General features: G+C 39.6%; 1 protein-coding gene across 2 annotated transcripts in view; it reads left to right on the top strand.

The window, feature by feature from the left end:
• The window catches only part of LOC139734685 (E3 ubiquitin-protein ligase MARCHF6-like), a 231794-nt gene that overhangs the window by 97730 nt on the left and 117079 nt on the right, over positions 1 to 16985 (top strand). For both annotated transcript variants that reach the window (XM_071645478.1, XM_071645477.1), the window contains exon 5: positions 10213 to 10285. In XM_071645478.1, the coding sequence (XP_071501579.1) occupies positions 10213 to 10285 (73 nt within the window). The remainder of the gene's footprint in view (positions 1 to 10212; positions 10286 to 16985) is intronic.

Here is a 16985-nt window from a genome sequence, read left to right as displayed (position 1 = left end):
ACTGCATAGTCCAATGTTGTATAAATTGCAATGTACTTGGCAGGTATTTTTACCAGTGTGATTGAATATATATTTGCAAATGGACACCATGCCCCCAGCTCTCAAAGCTGCCCTGCCCCAAGTTTCCAATGTTCTCAGTAAGAGTCTGCAAGGGAGGTGAACTTGCGATACTCATGTGAGCACGAGACCCCCGGGTCTTTTTTTTATGTGCACTTTCCCCAGCCAGCCTGCCAGCTGGCTAACCAGAAGCATCCACAGTATGATGGGATCGAGAAAATTTCGCCATGTGGATGCTCCTAACCAGAAGCATCCACAGTATGATGGGATCGAGAAAATTTCGGGCTGATGGAGACGCACTCCAAATACCACGCTTGTTCACAAATGAGCATGCTAGTTCATGAACTAGCCCAATATTTTTGGGAAAATTTTCCTGATGAAATAGTGCACTATTTGCATCTTACTATTTGCATCTTCATTGCACAAATAGCGCACTATTTTGACATCGGGCTAGTTTCGTAACTGCAAATAATGCGCTATTTTGAAACTTCACGCTGATAAAGACGCCTAGTGTCTCACTCCAAATTCTCACCCAGGTTTCCACCCTTGCTACGTACAGATGTATACAGTAGTAATCCACAGTCCCTCAACCTGCATTAACTAATGCTTGTATCTTCCGGTAAAGGTGAATCTTGACTTATCGTAGTTAGGCAAATGTCAATATTTTGGGTTGATTGTCTCAAAGAACAATACATAAAGAACTGTAACACTAACCATTGTGAATGTCGTATTATCATATGTACATGTCAGTCGACAGGAAATTATTATTGCTTAAGAATGGCATTGTAAAAAGAGAAAATGTCAACTCTTGCCTAAGGTGATCCTGTCAGATAAACAAATTTTTGTATGTTAAGCCTTCAGTCATTTGTTTGTAAATTGTGTCTAGGTGCAACATTACATTTCCATCTGTCTTCTGATTGTTCCACTAACAAATTACCAAAATTGTACAAAGTTACAGCTATGACTATTAAAAGAATCAAGCTGGCTAAAAGGATTTGAAGGTATGCAAAGCTGATATCTTTAAAAGACATGCAACGTAAGACTTGGAACTGAACAAAATCTTATAATGTCCACGATTATTGGCCACATCTCGTCTGTCTAGTTTGATAATCAGAATATTTTCTTTGGATTTTGTTTGGATAGAAAATGTAACGTCTTTGGCCTATAACAACCACTTCAAGCAAGGCCATGTGAGGTCATTTAAAGGGGTGCACGTCACGAGACCGACACCCACGAGTCATACAGCCCACAAGTTATACAGCCCACAAGTCATACAGCCCACGAGTCATACAGCTCACAAGTCATACAGCCCACCAGTTATACAGCCCACGAGTTCGACACTGAGTAAATAAAGCCCACGAGTTCGACATCAAGTAAAATAAGCCCAGGAGTTATACGGCTCACGAGACCGACACTACGCACAAAAGGCTCATGAGACCGACAGTAAGCAAACGAAGCCCACGAGACCGACACTACACTTAAAAGGTCCACGAGAGCGACGCTACGCATACAAGGCTCACGAGACCGACATGACGCAAAAGAGGTTCACCAGACCGACACTAAGCAAAGAAGGCCCACCAGACCGACAGGATGAACAGCGCCACCTATAGACCAATAAATTGTATAGGGTGTCCTGATAATAGCATAGGAAGATATGAGAGATGGAAAAGAAGAGTTGCCATCTCCGGCAGGGTGTTGCCCCATCAGTTGCCCCCCCCCCCCCCCCCCCTTCGAAATGATCAGGATCTTTAATTGTGTTTGTATGGGTGTGTGTTTGTGAAAAAAAAAATCAAAGTACAGTAAAAGTGTGTAACAGATTTTTCCACAATTAACCTGCAAGGGTGTTGATTTAGTATTGATACAAAATAAAAAATAACGTAATCGTCTATTAAGGTAGCGTTAGGGATTCGGAAAAAGCCCGATGCATCCATGAAAACAGCTATTGTATTTCACGATAAAATGTACTGTTCGGAGGAGAATAACACAAGCCACAAAATTGAGCCGGTGAATCCCTGCAACATAAAATGTTTTAATCGGTAGAATTACATTATAGTTACAGAGAAAATTACAAATAGATCTTACTGCAAAACGTCAAAGCAGGAGGGTAGAATATCTAAAATAGAATAAGCAACTAGTGAATCGGGAAAGAGAAGAGGTAAAATTTATATCTTGTCCATCTTCTAGCTAAAAACTGGGAAAGCCTATATTAAAAATAGCACGATGGCATTACAAAGCTCTAAAATTAATCCATGCATCGTTATTGTCCTCTTTTAAATTCATTTGTGTTTTTTGTCTTCTTTTTGGGGGAATGAAGAATACTAATTCTTCTATTTTTTTTTGGGGGGGGGGGGCGGGGGCATGAAAATACAATTCAATTTTTCTACTTGATAACAATGTCGCTCCCTGACACACTTGCCCCCCCCCCCCCCAGAAGTATGAAGAAATACATATTTGATGACGTTCATAATTATGTAGATGGTCACCATCTTTCAATTAATAGCGTTACGAAATTACACCCGCCAGTATGTTATTTTTCTGTTCATGGAATACCCTGTACAGGTGATTGACATGTAGATGGCACTGTTTATCCTGTCGGTCTCGTGGGCCTTCTTTGCCTACTGTCGGTCTCGTGGGCTTTCTTTGCTTAGTGTCGGTCTTGTGAGCCTTTTTAGCTTAGTGTCGGTCTCGTGGGCCTTTTTTGCCTACTGTCGGTCTCGTGGGCTTTCTTTGCTTAGTGTCGGTCTCATGAGCCTTTATTGCTTAGTGTCGGTCTCGTGGGCTATGTTTGCTTAGTGTCGGTCTCATGAGCCTTTTGTGCGTAGTGTTGAACTCATGGGCTGTATGACTCCTGAGCCGTATAACTCGTGGGCTGTATGACTCATGGACCTAATATTGATGTCGGTCTCGTGGACCATATGACTCGTGGGTGTCGGTCTCGTGGGATACCCCCATTTAAAGTACCATACTCTTTATTCCCCCTCAGTTTACTCAAGTCACACAAAGAATTATTTGCTGTCACTGGTTTAGAAATACACTTGTATTTCATAATTTTTGTTTCGTTACTCTACACCCTTGTTACATTACATTGTTACTGACGTTCCAATTTTTGTACCTCAGTCATGTATGATACAATTGCATGACCATACTTTCATTATAAAATTGCAACTCTTTCACAATTTTTCATATTACATTGTAGGTTGAAGCAGTATGAAGAGAACATCCTTTGGCAGATTTTAAATCTAAGGGAATATCAAAATATAAAACTATTTCAGTATTTTCATTACTCATGTTACATTAGTTTAAGCAGTTTGGTAGTATGCTTTTTACCAATACATGGGAATGCAGATCATTTTTTTTTCTTACTGACAGCTAGAAACTGATACCCAATACATTATAAGTATCAACAAATCAATTACTTACCATCTACATAAGGTATAGCTAGAGCATCGGCCCTATGTATTCCCTTTATTTTTTGTGGAGCTATCTCCTCCAGAGCCGCCGGCTCCGGGCCCCCAAGACTGGTGCCGCTGGCCGCAGGAGGGTCTCCTCTATGAGGTCGACTAGGTTTTGTCCGCGCTCCGCCTCCGTGTCAACATCGAGAGTGGAAAGAAAAAGTGCGAGCTCTATCGGACGCCAAGTGTCGCATAGCCTATTCGGTTCATAGCCTATTCGGTTACAAATCGGTCATTTCGTTACGAAATGTTGTCATTTCCAAACAAAATTAACATTTCGTTGACGAAATTACCATTTACCAGTGTACACAGTAGGCCCTTCTGCTGCTTACTGTATGCTGAACGAGCAGCCTGGATAAGCCGGTTTAGAATGTTGCTGTATACTGTACATGAATTGCAAATCTAAGTGTTGGTATTTTATCAAATTTCAACAAATCCACAGAATTCCTCACTGTATTATAAGGATGTTGTAGTGACGGGCATGGCCTAGAATCATGGTGTAGGTCAGTACAACCGTCTGTATACACATGATCTGAGACTTGCGAGATTTTACTCTGCGATTCGCCTGCGTGCTCCGGATGGATACTGTAACATTGTATGAATACGTTCGTACACATGGGAGGTGTAAGATGCCTCCATGTATCATACGTCGGCTGTGTGTCATGGATGAATTAACTTTTTTTTCCTTCCCTTCCCTTTAATTCCTCCTTATAAAATACTTTTGTTCTTTTTTTTTTATTTACTGCACATCCAAACCTCGGCCCTATTCCCCCCCCCCCCCCCCCCCCCCCAAAAAAAAAAAAAAAAAAAAATTGACAAAACACAAAAATTAGTAAGATAGAGAAATAGAAAAAAATAAGTAGAAATTATGTGAAGTAAAAAACAAAAAAACAGCAACAATCTGAGTCAGATTACTGTTCGAGCTGAAATTTTAATGTACAGATTTTTTCGCGAATCGCTACTTGGGGGACATTTTCGCTTGTTGTTAATTTAGCGGTTTCAAGGGTCTAACTGAACTTACAGAAAAAACAAGAAAAAGTGGGAAGTTCTTTCTTTTTAAAGATAATATAAAGTTTTGGTACCTCAAAAGTTTCCCTGAGTTTCCTTGTCTTAGTTTGTGTTTCAGGTTAAAGTACCTTTCATATCTAACACTGTGAGACTTACTCACCCCAAAGTGCTCTCATGTCTTAGTAATCATGCAATAATGGTTTCGTACAATACGTGTATATTGATTCTCGCGGTACCGCGTCGAGTCAAACTAACGGCTTGTTCGAATTTTTCAGAGCCCGCTCTGCTCTGGTTTTGAACTTTTAATTAAGGCAACAGTTTCAGTTCAGTTGATATACATTGTATAATATTTAATATTTTTATCATAATTAACCCTTTTATCACATGGTTTGATTCTTCTTTTGCAGACTCGAATAGCAGAAAAAAAAAGTTTTGTCCACAATGCTTTCTTTACTCTGCAAACTGCCATTTCAGCTACACTGTCGACTTAATATTTACTAGCATATATCCAAATGCCAAAGGTTCTGACAAAAAGAGGGTGGGAGACATGTACATATGTAGTCATTGCTATACACAGTGTTGTATGCAATCATCAGAATTTGGTCCATTTTACTTTTTTAGCTCACCTGAGCCAAAGGCTCAAGTGAGCTATTGCGATCGCCCTTCGTCCGGCGTCCGTCGTCCGTCGTCCGTCGTGCGTCGTGCGTCGTGCGTAAACTTTTTACATTTTCATCTTCTTCTTGAAAACCCCAAGACCGATTTTCATCAAACTTGGCAGGTAGCATCCCTAGGGGGTTAGGAACTCAATTTGTTAAAATGGGCACCATGACCCACCCAGGGGGCCCCCAGGGGGGCCCAAACCCCCCAAATTTAAGGAATCTTTAAAAATCTTCTTCTCTAGAACCAGAAGTGATAGAGCTAAGTTAATACTATGAGTTAGTTCATTGATGACTGTAGTTTCAAGTTTGTTCATGGCAGAATCAGGGATGCCCCCCTTGGGACCCAGGGGAGGGGGGTGGGGAGGGGTTCTAATGGGGCCTAAATTGTACATTTTCATCTTCTTCTTGAGAACCCCATGACCCATTTTCACCAAACTTGGCAGGTAGCATCCCTAGGGGGTTAGGAACTCAATTTGTTAAAATGGGCACCATGCCCCACCCAGGGGGCCCCCAAATCCCCCAAAATTAAGGAATCTTTAAAAATCTTCTTCTCTAGAACCAGAAGTGATGGAGCTAAGTTAATACTATGAGTTAGTACATTGATGACTGCAGTTTCAAGTTTGTTCATGGCAGAATCAGGGATGCCCCCCTTGGGACCCAGGGGAGGGAGGTGAGGAGGGGTCCTAATGGGGCCTAAATTGTACATTTTTATCTTCTTTTTTAGAACCCCATGACCCATTTTCACCAAACTTGGCAGGTAGCATCCCTAAGGGGTTAGGATCTCAATTTGTTAAAATGGGCACCATGTCCCACCCAGGGGGCCCCCTGGGGTCCCAAACCCCCCAAATGAAGGAATCGTTAAAAATTTTCTCTAGAATCAGAAGTTATACAGCTAAGATAATACTATGAGTGAGTACATTAATGACTGTAGTTTCGAGTTTGTTCATAGGAGATCCAGGGGTGCCCCTCTTGGGGGCAGGGGTGGGGGGGGGGGGTGGGTTGGGGGGGGGGGGTTGGTTAGGAAGGTCCAAATGGGGGCCTGAATCGTACATTGTCATCTTCTTCCTGAAAACCTCATGATAGATTTTCGTCAAACTTGGCAGGTAGCATCCTTAGGGGGTCAGGATCTCAATTTATCAAAATGGGCACCATGCCCCACCCAGAGGGCCCCAGGGGGCCCCCAATCCCCCAAATTAAGGAATCTTTAAAAATTTTGGCCCTTATTGTACATTTTCATCTTCTACTTCAGAATGCCTGGTCAAATTTTGGTAGAGCTGTGAATAATTTAGATTAGTGACTGCGTGAAAGGTGAACTTGCGATACTCAGGTGAGCGCTAGACCCGCGGGTCTCTTGTTTTTAAATTGTAAAAGTGCTCTGTCTTTCAAGAACAAGTTGATGTTGGATTCTGCCATAGATTCCTTTTTTTTTAAATCTTTTGAACAGCTTCTGTAGTCTAATGGTGAATGCCATGGACTGACAATTTGCACACAAACTAATGTTAGTATTCCAACGGTATTATGGAATGGTCATTTGTCATGCTCTGTGCATTAATCACGCGTTTCAGTATGTTCCTAACATGATAAACTGCCTGAAGTCTTGCTGCAGCTTCCCTGGTACTGAGGCTAAGATCAAAGTGTCCACCGAAAGTATATCTCACTGGAATACTACTTTCCTGTGCATGGTACTGTGCGCAATCTCACAAGTTTCACTATAAAAAGAGTCACACTCACTGTAATTTATGAGTATGAATGAGAATTTTCATTATAATCACTTTTTATGTGTTACCTTTGACCTTATGGTGACCTTCAACTCCCCAAGGGACATCTACCATCGAAGTTTGGTAACAAACGAACATATAGATCAAGTTAGGAGCCATAATCGAAATGCGCTGTAAAAACTTAACATTGTTCCCTAATAGTTCATTGACCCTGCCTGTGACCTTTGACCTTGAGGTGACCTTCATGTTTGGTAAAATGTGTATCGTATAACCACTCTTCCCTCCAAGTTTGACTGAAATTAAAGTCCTCAGTAGAGAGTTATTCAAGTTTTTGTAGCATTACGGACGGAAGACAGATGGACAGACACCGCAGGCGATCCCTTATACCCCGTTTAGAGTCCCACCAAACACACCACAACCTCTAGAGGTTGTCCCGTGTTCATGCCAGACGATGGGGACTCTAAACGGTCTCAGCACAAAGCATCTATCACGAGTCTGGAGTGAGTCTGGCGTGAGTCTGGGGTGAATGTCATGCTAGACAGCCTAGCACGAGTCTAGCACAACCTCTAGAGGTTGTGCTGTGTTCACGCCAGACGAGGGGACTCTAAACGGTCTCGGCACAAACAGTGTGAACATAGTCTGGTTTTCAGACCCTTTGCCAACGATACTCCTTTTACAAAATGTGCCCTTCGCGGATTTCGACGCTGCCCTTAACGAAGTCGCCACATTTGCCAAAGGCTAAGGCCCATCAGCTAAACCTGCTACTTCTTTTGTTGTTAGAAGGTGTTAATAATCTGAAAAGGAAATTAGTGCAAGAAGACAGTCTGAAAACCAGACTAGCGTGAACACTTCCAGTGACCTGGGCCCCGTTGCAAGAAAGTTGCAATCAATTGCAAATAATTGCTAATTTTGAAACAACCATTCTGATTGGCTCAGGGTCTGCCCTATTAAGAAGACATGCATGCAACAATGATTTTGATTGGCCAGTGACAATCAGTTGCAAGTTGCGTTTAAACGCAAAGTTTCTAGCAACGGGGCCCAGCGCTGTTTGTGGTGGAAAAAATGCCCCTCCACTGGTTTCCATAGAAATGTATACAGACCTCACTCTAGACAACAGGGGGACTCGAAACGGGGGTCTCTCTTACCACCCACTGAGTTTGTATAAAAATGCCTAGTTTTCATCCAGCATATCCTCCAGAGGTCCTCCTAGATAGAGGGACTCTAAACGGGGTATTAGTCTCTCCGCACCTCCGGTGGGCTCGACAAAAATCAAAGTCAAATCAAATCAAATGCATTGGATTCCAATAATAGAGGAAGCTCAGGTCATATCAGACATGTTTGATTGGGTCCCAACTTTTATTAGGACTGTGTAGTCTTGGGATATCTTTGCTTTTTATGCCTCCGCCACGAAGTATTGCCGGAGCCATTATGTTTTCGGGGGTGTCCATCTGTCCGTCTGTTTGTAATGAATTTTGTAGACAGCATAACTTAAAACATTTGAGGTATCCTAATGAGACTTGGTATGTATCATATGCATGAGTGGACGAAGTTGTGCTTATTAACTTTGCGGTGCACATGCTCAAGGTCAAAGGTCAAGGTCAAATGCTCAAAATTTCACGATTTTCTTCATATCTATGCTATGCCTGAAGGTATTTTCTTAAAATGTAGATATACATGTACAGTTGAACCTCTCGTATCCGGACAAGTCGGGACCGGGGCTCATCCGGATAAGGGATTTGGCCGGATACGGGAGACTCAATGCTTTATACATGTACATATACATACACATGTACTGATGTAGCCCATTGTAGTACCACATGTAGTAATGTGTATACTGCAACCTTTTCATTGTTACATTTTGGGGATGTTTCGGGATGTTGAAATGTCTGAAGGTAAGCAATTTGGAAGGAAATTTGATGCAATGTATGTTAATCATATTGGAAGTAATATGTAATTCATGTGTGTTTGGGTAGGAGTTCTCAAGGAGTTGGGAATCCCCCTTTCTTCCCGTAATTATTTTTTAAAAAATCACGGCGAGATTGCGTCCGGATAATAGAGAGATCCGGATAAAGGGAGGCCAGATAATAGAGGTTCAACTGTACATGTATTACCTGAGAAAGATGCGTGTGAGAAAGTTTCTGGACATGAGGTCAAAGGTCATGTGAAAGTGCTAAAATTAACTTTTTTCTCCGAATTTCGGAAATGGTTCAAGATATCCTCATCGAATTTAGTGCATGTGCTTGAACTGCCTGACAATGATTCTCTTGGGAATTTTTGGGTCACAGGGTCAAGGGTCGAAAGGTCAAGGTCAACTCCTTAAAATTTCACTATTTCCCTCATATCTATGCAATGTCTGTGGGATTTTTCTTGAAACTCAGTGTATACATGTATTACCAAATAGAAATTCTCTCGGAAAGTTTTTGGCAAAAGGTTAAAGGTCAAGTGAAAAGGCTAAATTTCACTCCTTCCTCCATATATCTCGAAAGCGGCTCAAGGTATCATCATGAAACTTAGTACATATGCATGTATATATTCATGTATTGCCTGAGTGTGATTCCCTGGGTAATTTTAGGGTCATGGGGTCAAAGGCCAGGTAGAAATGCTAAATTTTTACTATCTAATGCTTAATTACACTTTTTCTCCATACTTTGGAAATTAGTCAATGCATTTAAAGGGTTAAAGGTCAAGTAATAATTGTCAAATCCCCCGGTACCTGCTCTCTTAAATAATATAGCCATTGAGCCAATTAAACCTACTTCAAGAAAAGTGAACAATCACCACATTTGTGACAAACATGTCAATTTAATTTTTTGCCAATTACATGAAACTGTAAACACACATTGTCATGACGTACTGTAGCCTTATTGGGAGAACAATGCATTATGGCGGAGGCATGGCGACATTTCAAGTTCAAATTTTATGTGTGGTTTTACATTATTTCACACACACACACACACACACACAAAACCTGAACCACCCTTCCAACTAAAACAAAACTGCCCCTTTTTAAAGTATCATAGCTATTTGAAATGAGTTTAGTGACCAGAGCCAGCTACAGAAGTCATATCTTTATTGTACTGCAAAATGTTGCCAAATAACACCCAAAATCATACGGAAAGTGACTCAAATGATGAATAAATTGCTTTTGTTTCCATTTACATGCAGAAGTTTTGGTTCTCAGGTTATGAACCTGATTGTGTTAAAGTGATATAAATCAACCTTATACTATTCACCATGGATGTTCTTGTGTGCATGGATCATATACTAGTATTCTGTTGTTTTCACATAGTATATTTTTCTTTTTTCTCTGTATTCCAGGTAGAATCTATGGCTGCTTGTTCAACACATCTCTCACCCCAATGCTGTCCTTGCCATTTGATATGTTCTCCCTGTAAGTATAAAAGCTGGAAGTGAGTGGAATGATGATATGCTGTACATGAGAGCAACAGTCTCCTTGCATTACTTTGTATAGCAAAATGTCAAAGGCATGTAATCTGCACTGCAGTTTTTCTTTAAAGATAATGAAGCATACCATACCTGAATAAACAAGATTGCTCTGACAATTTAGTGCCTGTGAAGAGCATTTCTCATGGGCTTTTTAGTAGACATAAACTGTTCTCTCTTGGTCAGGTAAATGAAAGTGGAAATTTTGTTTTATTTATGGTGATATGATAATAGATCATTATATGAGTGCCACTTAAACATATGAGATAAATTACCAAGAATTTTATTTATATATATATGCGTACACATACACATACACATATTCAAAAGTATTGTGCGTCCTGTGAGAAGTCTGAGGAGATGTCAAAATCTCTTTGCATGTATTATTTTTAAAATCGCTATAGATTTTTGATACACAATATGAGATCCCACTTGTACACATGCGCAGTCAATTCATTCATAGCATGTGCTCTTTGTTGCTGTTAATGATACACATGTTGATCACAGTCTGTATATAGTATAATAATTCTGATTACACTACTCTCTGCGTAATCGGGTATCGCTTAAAGGGGTACTCCGTTTAATTGGGTTGTAATGTCAGAGTCAGTTCCAATGCACATTAAAATTACCTGATAATCGGGTTTCCATAAATGGGTAAATAATTTTCTTCTAATCTAATTTCTACCCACATTTTATCGCAGATATAACACTTTAAGAAATCATGCATCTCGAATTTTCCACGGTTAATCGCATTCTCTGCTTACTAATAGTTAATTAATCGGGTACTCCGCTTAATTGGGTAAGAAACCCTCTGCCCGAGCCTACCCAATTATGCGGAGAGTACTGTATCAATTTACTGTCCCGTATTTGCTGGCGATACGGTCGCAACGCCGGATAAGCCGCATCCCGACTTTGATGGTGAAAAACAGAACCAAAAAAGTGAGGAACTTTGTTCTGATTGAAATTCATTCGGGCGTGGGCCAAGCCTCTTTTTCGTTCAGGTTCGTTGACATGTTCACGTGATTGTTCCCATACATGAAAAATAGCACAGAAATACATCAATTAGGAAATGACTTGTTCCCATGTTCAAGTCGTGCACGTTAACAATTTACATATATGGTCAGTTTTACAGTAAAGGGTGTAACTTTGATGTGGCAAGGGTCAAAAATTGAAGTCATGTTTCCATATTTATCTTTGCCTTTATTTTATATAGGAATGTCTATATTTTCAATATTTTGTCATTCCAGAGCTTAATTCTTAGGCTAAATATGAAAAATTAAGTGACTAATATGGAATTTTAGATGAATTTAGGTAAAAACAACATGAATGTTTTGGTCACCCACAGCAACCAAATGAAGATAAATGGTGGATGCAATGCAACTTTTCATTTGCTGTGAACATATATTTGAAATATCAAAACACTTTTCCCCAGACAGATATTCACTCTTGCATTTATTTGGATGAGAACTTCAAATTCCAAGGTAAAAATGGTACTGGACAAACTCTTTTCAAGTTAAAAGAATGTTCTAGAAGCAAGAGCCACTCTAACCCATCCACGCACGGGCCTCCGTGTAATCTGTAATTTTGTGTCTGCCCAGTAAGTTGGCCGTGAACTTGGGCGTGATCTTCCCTACAGCGCGATCTACACGCGAAGAGCATTCATACGTAATTGAAAAACTGCCTGTGTCATTCCCACTGTGCAGGAGGGTTGATGCGTGTACACTCGTGTGAATGTGCACTTACTTGACTCAATACAGCACTAGTTTATGTGAATTTCATGAAAGGAAATAATAAACTGTGAATGAATTATGAAAAAAAAAAATTATGTTTTTGCCTATTTCATTCATAAATCCTCTTTATTTCAACCCATCTGTAATCACATCTTACCCACTTGCAAATCGATGTGTCCATAACGTCCTCGAGCCCCCGGAGATAGCTGTGGGACATTCCATTCAATTACGGGTTTTTTATTTTGCAACGTTATCAGCTAACTCTCATGTAAGCAAGTTCTTGCTATGGCTAATCTATTTTATAATGTATCATAATCTATCTATGCTTAGATAACCTAATTCAAATTTGCAGAGACATAGAAAAAGATTTGTTTTACAATCGTGATACGTTCAACTACTCATTTACCCTGTGCTGAAATCCGCATGTCTGCTCCGCACGTGTTATCGCTATCGCTCAAACTTCGATCGCGATGGCTTGTGTGTAGGGGAAGCATGGGGCTGAAAAAACACGCAGCACGTGGCATGGTACAAACAGATCTGACCTAAGAAGTCGTACATTCAAGAGCTAAAACAGACAAATAGCGAAATCAATGTCCACTGAAAAGGTCTTGACACTGTAATGTATGTTCCAAAATTGGCTTAGTTGTTGAGAGGATTTTCTACACTTTGAAGGTTTTCCACGCTCTAGATCAGGAATGAGATCGGTGAACTTAGCTACTCATACAACGTGTACTGTATGTATAAAACATGTGACTGCTGCATGCATGCACTAAGTAGATGTGAGAGTCGAGTGCGGCAAGAACGCTAGGAATGCACCAGGTACGGTGTGCTGCAAATTCTTGGGGCGAAATTAGACTTCATTGTTCAGCCTGTCTAGTATTTATATTTGTATAATAATTCTAATTCTTCATAAAATCACGATAAAAATACTTGATATATTCATTATATATTTTAGAAGCGTAATATGAAATATTTTGGCTTTTTTTTTTTTCCGTACAAGAAAAAAAAAATTTTTGAGTAAAAAAGTAATAATAAATAAAAGTTCTTAACTCAAGTCTAAATTCCATGCGCCTTCTTGCAGTTACCCCGCAGTTGCCCATGGATGCGATGCCTAAGTAATCAGCTGTTTACAGAGTCGTACCCACCCTACTGCTCCTGTTAGATTGTAATTGAGAGCGATTGTGATTTAATCGGTGGCATTTATAGTTTTATAACCCTATCCAATTAAAAAAGACAAATTCAAACATCAAATGGTGTGACAGTTTTTGTCAGAATTCCATATCAATATCACTTGTTGCCACGATAGTTTTCAGATTTCACTTGCTTCATTATCAAAGCTGTTGGACATTTGAAAGAACTGCTTCACAAGAAATCACCTTCGATTTATTATTTATTTTCACAAACAAGAATTTTTATCACTTACATATTTTTTTTAATTAGTTTAATGTCATAATATTTCATGATGGTATGTGTTCTGTCTTTACATGGCAAGATGGGATTTTTTTTTTCCATCCAGGGTCAAAAAAGAAAGTGACAGGAAGGAAACCAAAAGGATAGGGAGGAAATGAAGAGGATAGAATGAAACACCTGCTCAGCAGGCTCTTTTTTTATTGATTTAACACAATGGTGAATGCAGTACATCAGATTACAGTGAAACCCCGTTATAACGAGGTCCGTGGGACCGGCGATATTACCTCGTTATAACCGGTACCTCATTATTACCGTACGCATCAAAAACAAAGAAAAACATAAGAATGACATCATATACCTGTCAATGAAACTTAAAGAACATCCTTTGCGTTGTTATTACACATGGATCATTATTATTGAGATATAATAAAGGGAAATTATATGTGAATTAGATTTTTCTAACACCAGCGCAAATAGAGTAAAATACACGCGTTGTATACCGTAACTTGCGAGGTATTTTTACGCTGTTGGTGCCCAGCGGGAATGCGATGATTTCATGAATCATTTCGGCTGTAATTTTGTACAATATATATGATCGTTGCACTGCAAGGGATTAAAAATTTGTTCTTTATTTTCTTCCGAATATCTCTTCGCATTTTGTTCATCCGTTCTTGAAAAATATGCGATAGGATTGAATGTGGAAGGTTACGTTGTAATTGTTTTTATGCAAATCTGTACCTCGTAAACCATTCTGAAAGAAAGAAAAATCGTCATTGTGAAATGCAGTGGTAAAATTGTGATGATGAACAAACCCAGATCTATTCAAACTAATGCGTTTCTTTCTTTTTCTGATTTAGGTTAACATGCGTTATTCAACTTTTTTTTACGCTACTGTCGCCTGGCGAGATTGCGATGATTTCAGAATAACATACATGCGTTGTTTACCGTTAACTTGCGAGGTATTTTACGCTGTTGGTGCCCAACGGGAATTCGATAATTTCATGAATCATTTCGGCTGTAATTTTATATAATGTATGATCGTTGCGTCCGAAGGGATGAAAAATGCGTTCTTTATTTTCTTTCGAAAATCTCTTCGCGTCTTGTACATCCTTGAACTGTTAAATGCGTTTGTTTCTTTTTCCGAACACCGATTAAATAGGTTAGCATGCGTTATTCAACTTTTTTATGCTATACTGTCACCCGACGAGATCGCGATGATTTCATTAATTATTTTGGCTTTAATCATACACGCTTATATTCAAATTATCATTTGTTAATGATAATGAACAAATTCCAGATCTATTCAAATTAATAAATGTGTTTGTTTCTTTTTCTGAACACTGATTAAGTAGGTTAACATGCGTTATTCGACTATCTTTACGCTATACTGTCACCCGGCGGGATCGCGATTTCATTAATTGGGCTTTAATCATCCGCACTCATATTTGCTAACCAGCAAAAGAACTGGAAGTCGGAACTAAATATGGAAAGGATATAATGATGAGTTGCACACGCATTCCCGTTGTCCATTTTGGCCACAAGTGCCGCTACTTGAAAAGGTTTTGAATGCGTTATCTTTTTTTTTTTTTTCTCGTTGCGCTGTGGTCTGCCCTAATATCACGCACGCGTATCTCGCGAAAAAGAAAATCAAATGATTATGTTTGATGATTTAATAGGAACATCGGAAGGCATTCCTGTGTCTTATCGCGTGATTTAGAAGAAAACATGGAAGGAACGGTTCTCTGCAAAACGGAAAAAAGACATGGATAGCGTGAATTCGGTTTTCAGTGTTTCATTTGTCGCATGTTTGAAAGCGGCAATTTAGTCAAGAAATCGAACCTCGTTATATCCGATCAAATTGCTTATGTTTTCCTTTATCATGATGCACTGATATTGTCCTTGTTATAACCGAACTCGTTATAACCCATTCGTTCTGCCATAGGTTTACACGCAAAGGAAAACGGGACCGACGCGATCACCTCGTTATAAGCCGTTCCTCATTATAACCGAACTCGTTCTAAATAAAAACTAAATTAGCATCGCCATTCAGATCTAATATTTACTACAGAATAGACCTAATGCAAACTTATTGTCAAGCTTTTGGTTGAGTTTCTTTAGAGACAATTTTGGTAGCACTAAACCCGAGTGAACAAGCAAAAGGAAAAAAAAAAGATAAAATGCAGGTCTCTAGACCATTCCTGTCTGTGCACGAGCGAGCATCAGCCATCGTTTCAGTGTCACTCTCGTCATCGGCCTAGGCTACTCATGTCGTACTCGCCATCGTCAACGTCATGCTCATAATCACACAAAATAAATTGCATCATCATAAGGGTTCATACATCAACATCCCCAGAATCATGGACATTATCATCATCATCATCACTATCATCTCAACCACAGCAAAACCCTGAATATCACTCCCATCATACTCTTCACTCTCACAAAACACATCAGCAAACGATACAGACATCGCAGACCTAGCTAGACATTAGTTGTGCACAAAAATGAAACGGAGGTGGAAAACAAGTAATGAATACACGAAGACTATCGACAATGGTATTTTACCGTAGAAAAAAATACACAGAACATCTTGCACCGGAAAAAAAAAATCGAGGTAAAAAACTACGATGAGGAAAACTAGGGTGAAAACCCGATGCCTGGAAGATGAACGATGAAGACACTTTAGTTTTACGGTAAAAATGCTAACACGAAAACAAACGAGTGGGTACCATACAAAGTACGATGTTCTCGCACACACGTAGATAATCTACATCATGTTTAATAAAAAAACTCAACAAACACTCGAACAAAAACTCACCTCTAAATTGTTGCAAACGAGATAATCACTTAAAAAAATGAACGAAACACTCTCAGAAGTACGATTGTACTCTGAGAATAAAAGATATAGAATGATACGAAAGCAAAAGGGAGAAAAGAGAGAGAAATGGAAGGGAAACCTAGAGAAGTTACGCCACACTCACTAACGTAAATGGAATTCGACACACACAGGTAATCAGATATCGTCACGCACTCTCTGAGGAGATCGATATCACGATACCGCGCGTAAGAAATCACTGCAGTTGCTGGGGCAACAAAGATACATGCACGCTGTAAACATGAATATTGATTAGTTTCTCAGCAGGCTCGAACCCCTAGTAGGTGTTTTGGCCAATAAGAGACATTCTAAAATAGATTTCTTTGCATAAATTATTTTTCTGAGTCCCAGTAACGATCTCTATGATGGGCTGAAATTATTCTACAGCTCCTGGCCAAGTCTGAGGTTGTAGGACGCCCTGTTTTGGTCATAAGTAATGCACCCCACGCTGGATGTGGGGTATTCCGCGAATGGGCTAAACATAGCCCCAAATTATCTCTTGGTAACAAACATTTATCAATCCAAATCCCAAAGAAATTCAATTATTTTTAACAAAGTTGAAATTTTCAGACTTGTGTGTTTCGGAGGCTTCAGTTAACAAACTAGTGTGTTTCGGAGGCTTCAAAACTATT

Source organism: Diadema antillarum, unplaced genomic scaffold (assembly GCF_040938485.1).
Source record: "Diadema antillarum isolate AM-2024a unplaced genomic scaffold, OU_Dant_1.0 seq00000539_RagTag, whole genome shotgun sequence".
NCBI classification, from domain to species: Eukaryota; Metazoa; Echinodermata; class Echinoidea; order Diadematoida; family Diadematidae; genus Diadema; species Diadema antillarum.
Note: the sequence above shows the minus strand (reverse complement) of the source record. Positions and strands in the feature narration are given on the sequence as shown.